At 38.4% G+C, this 11,995-nt stretch overlaps 1 protein-coding gene across 1 annotated transcript; it reads left to right on the forward strand.

The window, feature by feature from the left end:
* Window positions 1–1,106: 1,106 nt before the first annotated feature.
* Window positions 1,107–4,019, forward strand: LOC123317848. The gene is made up of 2 exons (XM_044904460.1): window positions 1,107–2,678; window positions 3,405–4,019. The coding sequence occupies exons 1-2, from the start codon at window positions 1,107–1,109 to the stop codon at window positions 4,017–4,019; spliced, it is 2,187 nt and encodes a 728-aa protein (XP_044760395.1).
* The last annotated feature ends 7,976 nt before the right edge of the window (window positions 4,020–11,995 follow it).

The raw sequence follows: 11,995 nt of genomic DNA on the forward strand, positions 1-11,995 counted from the left end.
CTCATTCTCATCAAGTATCTCCAAACACAATTTTATTATCCACGGCATTAGTCTATGTTTTAGACAACGCTGGACAAGCTCACCAATGTCGAGTACTGCTCGACAGTGGCAGTGAGTCCAACTTCATAACCAAACGTTTATGCGATAACTTAAAATTACATACAACATCCACTAACTTATCAATACAAGGCATATCCCAATCGAATGTAAAGTCAATAGAACAAACTCAAGTTACGGTAGAATCGCAGCACAATCAGTTCAAAATTAATATAAATTGTTTTGTTTTGAGCAAAATAACGGGCATGATTCCACAATTCAAAGTAGACACCTCTCTTTTGAAAATTCCTACACATACTATTTTGGCTGATACATCTTTTAACTTACCAGGCGAAATAGACATGCTAATTGGTGCGGACCAATTTTGGAAATTAATTTGCATTGGTCAGATAAAACTCGGCAAGAATCTTCCTGTTTTACAGCGTACGCAATTTGGATGGGTAATATCGGGTTGCATAAATACAGGTTCAGAAAAGCAATCATTCAGCAATTGCAGCTTGAGCACAGTTGATAATTTAAATTTCGACTTATCTAAATTTTGGCAAATAGAAGAAAAATCGGTAGAGCAAAGACTGTCACCGGAAGAACAATATTGCGAAGACCTCTTTGAGAAAACAACAAAGGTAATAAACGGTAGATTTCAAGTAAATCTCCCCTTCAAGCATGATCCATCTTTACTAGGAGATTCAAAGGAACTTGCAACCAAACGCTTCTTTTCCTTAGAAAAAAGGCTGCAAAGCAATGTTAATTTAAAGTCACAATATGTCAATTTTATGCAGGAATATGAAGATTTGAAACACATGTCTTTACTTTCGCAAAATCAAAATCACACTCAATTCACTAATTTCTATTTACCGCATCATGCTGTTTTTAAAGAGTCTAGTACCACTACAAAATGTAGAGTAGTCTTTGACGGATCAGCTAAGACAACATCTGATTATTCATTAAATGACATTTTGCATGTTGGTCCCACTGTTCAACCGGATTTATTCACCATAGTTCTTAGAGCAAGAAAATATAATGTCATACTCACGGGAGATATAGCCAAAATGTACAGACAAATCAACGTGGAACCTAGCCAGCGCAAGTTACAATTAATTTTATGGCGATCAGATCCGTCAAGCCCACTTCAGACATATGAACTGAACACTGTAACTTACGGCACAGCTCCTGCTGCTTATCTGAGCACCAGGTGTCTTAAGAAAATTTCTGATGAAACTTTAACTAAAAATCCTAAAATTAGTCAAATAATAGCCAACGATTTTTATGTGGATGATCTTCTAACAGGAGGAGATTCCATTGAGGAAGTCGCATACATTAAAACAGAAATAACACAAATATTGGAATATTACGGATTTCAGCTAAGGAAATTTCTTTCAAACAGATCCGAAATAATGGGTAGTTTATGTGACGATAACACATTATCAATAGGTGAATCCAACAAATCAAAAACCCTGGGACTGTTGTGGAATTCAACTGAAGATTATCTTCTGTATTCGATAGCCATCCCAGACAAGGTGATCTGCACGAAACGTTCCATTTTATCAATTATATCTCAAATATTTGATCCTCTTGGGTTAATTTCACCGGTAATTATAACTGCCAAGATCATTGTACAAAAACTTTGGGCATCTAATACTGGTTGGGATGAAACCGTCACACCAGAAATATATACTATTTGGAAGGCATTTTGTCATCAATTGAGTGATTTGAATAAACTAAAAATTCCAAGACAAGTAACCTCAGAATTTGCTATTGAATTTGAGTTACACTGTTTTTCTGATGCAAGTGAATCCGCTTATGGAACTTGCATATATTTGAGATCTAAAACCAATTCATTAGGATATCAAACCAGGCTACTTTGTGCTAAAACAAGAGTAGCACCCCTTAAAACTGTAACTATTGCTCGATTAGAATTATGCGCAGCTTTGCTTCAAGCTGAATTAGCAGAAAAGGTTAGAAACTCTCTGAAATTAAATTTGTCTAAATGTTATTATTGGTCTGATTCCACCATAACTTTATCGTGGATAAGGGCATCTCCTCATTTATTCAAGATATTTGTAGCAAACAGAATATCCCAAATTCAATCTCTCACTGAACCTAGTGATTGGCATTATGTCAACACCAAACAAAATCCAGCCGATATTCTGTCCAGAGGCATTGCACCAGCTGACTTGATAAGCAGCAGTCTCTGGTGGAACGGTCCTACCTTTCTGGCAATGGATCCTTGCGATTGGCCAATAGAGCACAAATTTGACACTATCAAAAATAGTGATGTTTCACTCTTGCCCGAAAGAAAAATCAAAATCGTATCTCTAGTTGTAACCAAGACAGATCTAGGATTATTTGAAAGGTACTCATCATTAACAAAACTTCAGCGTGTTACTGCTTATTGTTTGCGTTTTATCAAAAACCTCAAAATGAAAAGGAACAATTTTGACAGACAGATTGGCCCTTTAGGCACAAATGAATTAAATAATGCTCTCCGAATACTGATTCAGATATCACAACAACAAGAATTCTCAGCTGATTTAGAACACCTACGCAAACACAAACAGCTCTCATCAAAGAGCAAGCTCTTACGGTTAACACCATTCCTAGACGAACAGAATATTCTAAGAGTAGGTGGTCGTTTACGCTATTCAGATTTTAATACAAATAAAAAGCATCCAATATTGCTCCCTAAGGGACATCCGCTAACAAAGTTGATTGCCAAACATGAACATGTTCGATTATTACACGCTGGTCCCACTTTACTGCTTTCATCTTTAAGAGACAGATATTGGCCCATATCGGGCAGAAATTTAGTACGAAACATAGTAAGATCATGCATGAAATGTTTTCGTTACAATGCAAATGAGTATAATTATATCATGGCCGATTTACCAAAATATAGGGTTTCAATTACAAGACCATTTCTTCATGTTGGAATCGATTTTTGCGGCCCATTTCTATTAAAGGACAGACTAACTAAACATTTTAATGTCATCAAATCATACGTTTGTCTATTTGTCTGTTTATCAACAAAGGCTGTACATTTAGAAATCACTACAAGCCTATCGACAGAAGCTTTTATGGATTGCTTGCGTAGGTTTTTCGCTAGACGTGGCATCAGTGCTAACATTTTCTCAGACAACGGAAGTAATTTCATTGGAGCCAAGGCTGAGCTTAAAAAATTGTTAAATAATAATAATGCACTTCAAGAATACTTGAATAATTTGAAAATCAATTGGAAAATGATTCCTCCCAAATCTCCACACTTTGGTGGCATCTGGGAGGCCGGAGTAAAATCAACAAAATATCACTTGAAAAGAGTTCTTTCTAATACACCACTCACTTTTGAACAGTTTAATACCATCATTTGTCAAATAGAAGCGTGTCTTAACTCAAGACCTATATCCCCTTTACCATCCACTCCTAACGATCTACAACCCTTAACACCTTCTCACTTCCTGATTGGTGCAAGACTAACCAGTTTACCAGAAGAAGACTTGACAGAAGTACCAGTAAATCGCTTAAAAATGTACAAAAGACAACAGCAGATACAACAAAACTTTTGGAAACGTTGGTCCAAAGAATACATTTCTGAACTCCAATACAGAACCAAGTGGAACAAAACCTCTGCAGAGCAATTGTGTCCTGGTGTACTGGTCCTCATCAAAGAAGATGGCTTGCCGCCATTGGTTTGGAAGATGGGTGTCGTTGAAGAAGTACATCCCGGCGAAGATGGTGTCGTCAGAGCTGCTACTATAAGAACCTCCACAGGAAGACTTCAAAGGCCTACGAAGAAATTGTGTCCATTTCCAGACGAGGATCTTGTTTTGAAGCCCACAGGCTGTCAAGAGGGGCGGCATGTTCCGTATATTCACGAACGTGGCAACGCTGCAGCCCAAACGAACAGCGGCAACGCTGTAATCATCGCAAATGACGAGAAGAGGAAGAAGCGAACGTCATCCGAATGACATGCGGGACGTCAACGCGGCTTCCTAAGACAGAGAGAGACGACAAGAGACATTAAGATTCAATTCATCGAGTTCACGAAGCACGCGGTCGAATACACTTTTCACCCTAATAAAACTGTGTTTCTGTGAATCTAATCTCAAAATAAAATCAAGCAAATTAACGAGTGGTTTAATTACCCCAACAAATATTATTTATATCAATGAGAGTTTGTCCCCCTATTTTAGAAAACTATTTCATATAACTAAGCAGTTTTCTAAAGATAATAATTTCAAATACTGCTGGATACAGGATGGAAGAATACTTGTTAGAAGAAATGAAAAATCTAAAATTTTTCAAATCTCTATGGAAAGTGATCTGTCGAAGTTGCAAGGAGAATAGACTTCGTTTTGGCTCTTCCTCCTTTTCATTCATCTATGTAAGAATATTAAAAAGATTCGACACTGGGTTTGTTCTATCAAAATTGTCGTGGTCTAAGAACTAAGACAAATGATTTTCTAGTTGCCTCTTTTAACAGTAGTGCTGATGTGATATGTGTGACTGAAACGTGGCTTAAACCATCGGTGGAAAGTTGTGAGTTCATGTGCGAAAACTATAACGTGTATCGGAAGGATAGATCTGAGGGTATCGGTTTTAAGAAGGATGGAGGGGGTGTTTTCATTGGTGTCGACAAAACTCTACAGTGTGTTCCAGTATTGGAATGTTTCCATTCGACTAAGATTGATGACGTATGGATTAAGATTAAAATTAGTAGACGGAAAAATCTCTTCATAGGAGTTTGTTATATACCGCCTAACACTACATCTGATGACTATAATAGTTATTTCAGTGCAGTGACGAGCCTCATGGACAAGTACAGTGAGGATAATTTTATTTTGGTTGGGGATTTCAATCTTCCCTCTTTCTCGTGGTCGTGTCCTGCCGATGGAGAACTTTCATGTGACGCTATACAGGGTGAGCCATATAATTCTTTCAAGGATTTCATATTCTATAATTCATTAGTGCAATACAACTGTACTAATAACAATAATGGAAGAATATTGGATCTGGTTCTGGCATACCACTTTGATGATATGCAGGTTACCCATTCTCCTGTTCCTTTTGTAAGGGAGGACTCCCATCATCCTGCGCTGGACATTGATGTTGGAATAACAATGAATAAAAATTGTAATAATGAAATTAGGTCTTTGTATAAGTTTTTCCATGCAGACTATGATGCTATCGTTCATGAGCTCTCACAACTTGACTGGGAGGATCTTCTTGCATGCAATGATGTAGATAAAAATGTTGATACTTTTTATAGTATCTTGAAATCGATAATAGAGAAACATGTTCCTTTGAGACTTTCCAAGAATAATAGCTTTCCTGCATGGTTTTCCAAACAAACAATTGATCTTATTGGAGAGAAAATGAGATATCGTGGTAAATTCAAAAAATATAAGAACACTTCTGATTACGAAAACTTTTCCATTCTTCGCAAACACTGTAAACATTTGATTCAGAGAGATTATACGGAATACATCTCATCTGTTGAAAATAATATAATCAAGAACACAAAAAATTTCTGGTCATTTGTAAATGATAATCGAAAAGGTGTGGGAGTTCCTGAATTGATGTGTCATAATGATTTTACGTTTGAGTCTAGTGAAGATAAAGCTAATGCATTTGCTCAATATTTTTCTAGTGTTTTTGAAGATCCAAATAAACCAGTTATTTATAAAAGCAATGTGAGTAAAATCGTGGAGTCTGACTATGTTAATGTAAAATGTATTACTAAGGATGTAATTCTGAGTAAGATTAAGGGTTTGAGGATTGACAAGGGCCCTGGACCGGACTCAATTCCTCCGATATTTATCAAATCTTGCGGCGAATCTCTGGTGTCACCACTTCATATAATTTATAACCAGTCTTTGAGCAATGGCGTTTTTCCTGATAGGTGGAAGCTTGCGAAGGTCGCTGCCGTTCACAAGAGCAGTAAAGAGAATCTCATATCTAACTACCGGCCGATTTGTATCTTGAGTCATTTTGGGAAGCTTTTTGAATCTATTGTAACTGATTTTTTGTTCGCGTCCTTCAAATCTAAAATAAATATTAAACAACACGGCTCCTTCAAGAGGAGATCGGTTCTAACGAATTTAACACCTTTTATTGATTTCATCTCAGAAAGTTTTGATCGAGGCTTTCAGGTAGATGCTGTGTATACCGATATGGCGAAGGCCTTCGACAAGGTACATCATCCTACCCTTATGAGAATTCTTGAAGATTTTGGTATTCAGGGTGGTTTGCTGGCGTGGATTGGGTCTTATTTGTCGGGCCGTCTTCAATATGTCGTTGTGGATGGTGTGCCTTCGTCGGTTTTTCAGGTGACATCGGGGGTTCCGCAGGGTTCGCATTTGGGCCCTTTGCTTTTTTCCCTTTATATAAACGACGTATCTGACTGCTTTCATTATGTAAATTTCGAACTTTATGCAGATGATCTGAAATTGTATCAGTTAATCAAGAAGCATGATGATATTCTGAACTTTCAAAACGATCTCGACAGATTCACTGATTTCTGTTCAAGTCGTTACTTGATTTTAAATGTTGAGAAATGTAAACATATAACGTTCACTAAGAACTTGAATCCTCTGACGCTCTCCCTATCTGTATATGGTTTTGTTTTGAATAGAGTAGAAGATGTCAAAGATCTTGGTATAGTACTTGATTCCAAATTGTCATTTGAAATTCATATTGATCAGATAGTTGCTAGGGCTTTCAAAATGCTCGGTTTTGTGCTAAGAATTTCCAAACAGTTTAAAAATATAGAGACGTTGAAGTTACTATTTTTCGCATTGGTTCGTAGTATATTAGAATATGCTACACCTGTATGGAATCCATATTATTATAAATACGTCGACAGATTAGAGAGGGTTCAGAGAAAGTTCACAAAACATATGCAGTATAGATTTGGCGATCGTCAAGCAATATGTCCATATGAATCAAGGTTGAAGTTGTTTAAGATGGTGAGCTTGGAGCAGAGGAGGGTTGTTTTCGATGGGGTCTTTTTGTTCCGAATAGTCAACAATCATTTTGATTTTCTATTGATTGAAAATATCCATTTGAATGTCCGTTTTGTTGGCAATCGTCGGAGGGAGCTTTTCTTTGTTCCACGAGCGCGAACGTCCCTTTATTATCACTCTGTATTTCTTAGAATAGTCAGATTTTATAACTATCACATCAATAATATAGATATATTTCATCTTTCACTGCCTGTTTTCAAGAGCAAGATCACTTCTTACTTATGTCAAAATTATGGATGAGCTTGTTTGAATGAAATCATATTGTGTTTTCATTGGTTTTTCAATTTTCGAGTGTGCTAGATATCTTATTTTGTTTTTTTTTTGTAATTTGTTGTGATCCCCTGTAATTGGATGTATTTCTGTTGGGGATCCTGATTAAATAAATAAATAAATGAATAAATGAAGAATCTTGGCAACGGCATCATGTCTATTCTTGTACTCCGTGCCCGCGAACTTCTGACATCCCCCGGTGAGTGCTGGATAGTTTCATGTGTCGCACAGCCATAACGACAGCTATCGTCCGCCACTGAGGCATCCTTGGCGATATATTTGATGTAGTTCCTTGTTGGAATCACCTGATCCTGGATGGTGAGCATGAAGCCCTCTGTCTCAGGAAACAACCTTTCGGAAGTCAACCAGTAGTTCGACGCAGATATGTCGACGTAATCATGGTTGACCTCGTTCTGGTGCCTCCCATTCAAAGGTTTGCCAATCAGTTTCTGCATTTTACTTTCTGCGAGTGTTCGACGGTTTCCAAGTGGTCCTGCTGTAGCTTTAACGGTGTAGAAGTATCAGCAACACAAACTACTTGATGGAGTTCTGATGAAGTAGCCTTGCTCAGAAAATATTTTCGAAGTCCTTCAATTTCCTGGTTCATACGGTTGGACAAATCAACAATTCCTCTACCCCCAAGATGTCGTGGCAGCTCGGTCCGTTCTATTGAGCTTTTGGGGTGATGTTTATTGTGTTTGATCAGCATCGTCCTTATTTTTCTCTGTAAGGCTGCTAAATCGGTTGTGGTCAAGGAAATGATACCGAATGAGTAGCTCAGCGCCGAGCAAGCGTAGGTATTGAAAGCTTTTATCAGATTATTGCTGTTAAGGCCAGTTCTCATAATCCTTCTCAATCGACTGTGATGAGTGAATTCTAATCTCGTCGTTTAACCGCTGGTATTAACATCGTCTATATTGAGTAAGTGAATTCTACTCAAGTCGTTTACTCGCGCGTATTCACATCGTCTATCAGAGGGCATCTCTTGTAATTTTTGAACGAAGCACTAGTCATCATCTAACCGGCCTGTGACATCAATCGCTCAAGGAAACTGCACACAACCTCTCAACTCCCCACGACCATGGAACTCTCCCAACCTCCGGACCGGCCCCCAGCACGAGCCGAGTAGGTGTTTAAGCCAAACGCCCATTGATTCAGAACTTCAGAAGACAGTCCACCGCACGAGCATGACGGGTCACGCCGCCCATTAATTCGTGGACTGTGCAGCACGAGATCGGGTCTAGAATTAACTGGGCCCGCTCAATAATTGGCGGGTCCGAAGGAGTGATTACTCCATGGAAGAAAGGAGAAGAGGAGCAAGTGACGCGCATTTCGTGGCGTTCTTCCCACGTCCTACTCCAGATGGAGATGAAGGATCGCGCGACCGGCACGAGGTAGTGCCTGAGCGACGCCTGGCAAGCCAGATGCCGGCCCCTCCGCGGATAGTGGACGGATCGCGGTGAGTTCTCAACGCACAAGTACCCCTGGCTCCCACAACCAGGGGAGCGCACACTACGATCTTTCCTGGGATCGTATATTATTATATTCGTGTCTCGCTATAAAGGGCAGCTTTATTATGCGCGGCCACGGAGAGGGGGTGTGGAAAGGAAGGGGCCCAGGAAACCGTCGCGTCGACCACGACGCAACGGGAACCCTGATGCAGAGAATAAGGTCAGGAATTTTTAACGCCCCATCCACACAGCGCACCCTTTCTCCTCCGCGATCCGACGGACTGCATCGACAAGATGGTTATGCCGATGGATCCTAACCCGGTTTACTTCAGGGCATTTTTGAAGTACGTGGCACAAGGATTCTGTCCGACCGCACCCGAACCTGCATAGGCGATCCTGCGCAGGGTTGGAAGGAATTCCACGGGTGGGCAGCAGATTGCCTCTGAGCTGGATTGCTCTGACAAAGTCCGCTCCGGACCAGAAGGGTGGACCGCGCGTATTTACATCGTCTATATTAAGTGAGCGAATTTTACTCACGCCGTTCACCCTCGCGTATGCGCAACACCTCCTAGAAGAGAAGGCCAGAGCGCTCTGTTGAGAAAAGCTGTGACGTCACCACTCGAAGTGCACTCTATTGAAAGCGTGTCTGGTGCGTCGGCGCGGTGCGTCGGCGCGTGCCTGCTTGTTTATGTTTGTTTTGCGAAGTCATTCAACCTGTTGTTAAACCAGCGTGATAGCGTGAATAATTCTTATTGTATTTTAGTGCTTTTGTGATACATATTTGTTAGTACTTTTCAGTACTCAGTGAGAAAAAAATGCCCAATATGTGTTGTGTTCCGGGGTGTAGGGGAAATTATCGAAACGGGCCGAAAGTGCACGTTTTTAAGTTCCCAACGGATACGTGTTTACTTAAAAAGTGGATTTCCGCCATTCCTAGGCAAAATTTTGAACCATCCGTTTTCAGCAGAGTTTGTGAGAAACATTTTGGAGACGATAATTTCATCAAATCCACTTCAGCCAAGGATTCTAGAACTGGCCATACAGTAACAGTACCTCTGAAAATCCCTAGGTTAAGAAGAGATGCTGTTCCTACATTGTTTCCAAACTGTCCTAAGTATTTATCGAAAAATATCAAGGTAAGGGTAAGTCGTGACGAAAAATTAGAACATTTTGAACAAGAGAATTTCGAAAAAGCTATAGCGGAAAGTAGAAAAGAATGGGAAATTAATAAGAAGTTGCATTCATATGAAGATTTTAAAACGTTCCTCAATGTTTTGAATAATTTCAAGCTGCCTAATTTATGGAATAAAATAGTTGATGAAGAAAAAGTTCTGTTATTTAGACTGAAATATTCACCAGGGCCTGTTATTACATATTCTGTTTTAGTTGATTCAAATTTGAAAGTACAAACGTTTTTATTAGGGGAGGAGATTAAAGTTTTTCTATATAATGATGAATCTAAAGTAACTCCCTTTAAATCAAATGATATTAATGAATTAGATATTTTACTAAGCCGAATAGATCAAGATATATCATCCGAGAGTACTGAGAACTCGACAGAGAATCAGAAAGATGGTATTCTGAAGCATACGTCGAATTTAATTGAATCTTTTATATCTCATAGATCATCAGTGGATTCGGAAGATGATTCGTATTTGAAGTCTTTGAATTTTGTTTCGGAACAACTGAAATTGCATACAATTTCCAAGGAACGGTATAGGTATTCGAAAAGTACAATGATTTTAGCTTCTGTACTGGTCACTATAAGTCCACATGCTTATAAATTTTTGAGAAATTTTGGAGTTCTCATATTACCCCATGTTAATACTATAAAATCTGTTTGCAGTACACTGTCAACTGATCCAACACCTGAAGAAAAAAAAGTTACCCTAACTTACGCGAAAAAAGTGTTTAAATTATTGGAGGACCATGAACGTTTCGTTCTTTTATTGATGGATGAAATTCACATCAAACCGTATTTGGATTATAAAGCCGGAAATATAGTTGGAACTGCATTCAATAATATTAATTTAGCTAATTCTGCCTTCGTGTTCATGATAACTAGCATAACATCGAGCTTCAAAGAAGTTGTTCATATTTGTCCAACATCTAAAGTAGATCACATTATGATTTTCGAATTGATAAGGTCTATTATAATTAAACTAGAAGAAATCGGTTATAGAGTTTTTTTTGTTATCAGTGATAATAATGCAGTCAACAGTAGAGCTATGAGTAACTTCGCGGATAACAAACAGCTCTCTATAGTATATTGCCATCCTTCTGATAAAACAAGACCTCTTTTTTATCTTTTTGATTCGGTACACTTGCTAAAATGCATTAGGAATAATTGGTTGAATTCTAAACCGGAAATGAAATTGTTTTACCCGGATTTCAAAACAGGCGTTGAAAAAATTGCTTCGTTCGAATGTTTGAGGAAGCTCCACCAGTTAGAGAATAATAAATTATTGAAATTTGGCTACTCTTTAAACCTAAAATCACTTTTTCCCTCGAATATAGGAAGACAAAATGTTTCATTGGCTTTAAAAATTTTCAATTCTTTCGTTGTAGAAGCCTTGTTATCAATTGGGTCTAAAATTGATCACGCAAAAGATACCGCCGATTTCCTTGACATTTTCATTAAGTGGTGGAAGATTGTCAACGTTAAAACTCCTTTCAAAGGAAAACGTTTGAATGACATCTATCAAGAGCCAGTTTTCGGTAATAATTTTCAGGCGGATCCTAAATTTATATTTTTAAATGAAATGACAAATTGGTTGGACCTTTGGAAAAACGGTAATTTTCGAACAAAATTAACAGCACAGACACATACTGCTCTTAGCCATACATTATATGGAATGACGGAAATATTGAAATACTGCTTTACTGAACTGAAAATGAAATACGTTCTATTGGGAAAATTTCAAACTGATGAATTGGAAAACAGATTCGGTAAATATCGCCAACTCGCCGGAGGACAATACCATATTTCCATACGACAATTATATGAGGTAGAAAAAAGGCTTAGGGTTCAATCACTTCTCACTTTAAAGTCACAGGCATTCGGAAATATTGATATAAAAACATTTCATGATGATATTGATTTCCTTGACGAGAACCAAGATTTCACTGAATTCAACCCAAATGTCATTGTCGAAAACAGCGATATAGATAATGTTAGGGATGACATGCCTGTGATAA

The sequence above is a fragment of the Coccinella septempunctata genome, chromosome 7 (assembly GCF_907165205.1).
Source record: "Coccinella septempunctata chromosome 7, icCocSept1.1, whole genome shotgun sequence".
NCBI lineage: Eukaryota > Metazoa > Arthropoda > Insecta > Coleoptera > Coccinellidae > Coccinella > Coccinella septempunctata.

Coding starts and splice junctions, on each gene's coding strand:
- LOC123317848 (XM_044904460.1), top strand. CDS start 1,107: ATGTACAGACAAATCAACGTGGAACCTAGCCAGCGCAAGTTACAATTA. Junction 2,679..3,404: donor ACGAACAGAATATTCTAAGA/GTAGGTGGTCGT, acceptor ACTTTTGAACAG/TTTAATACCATCATTTGTCA.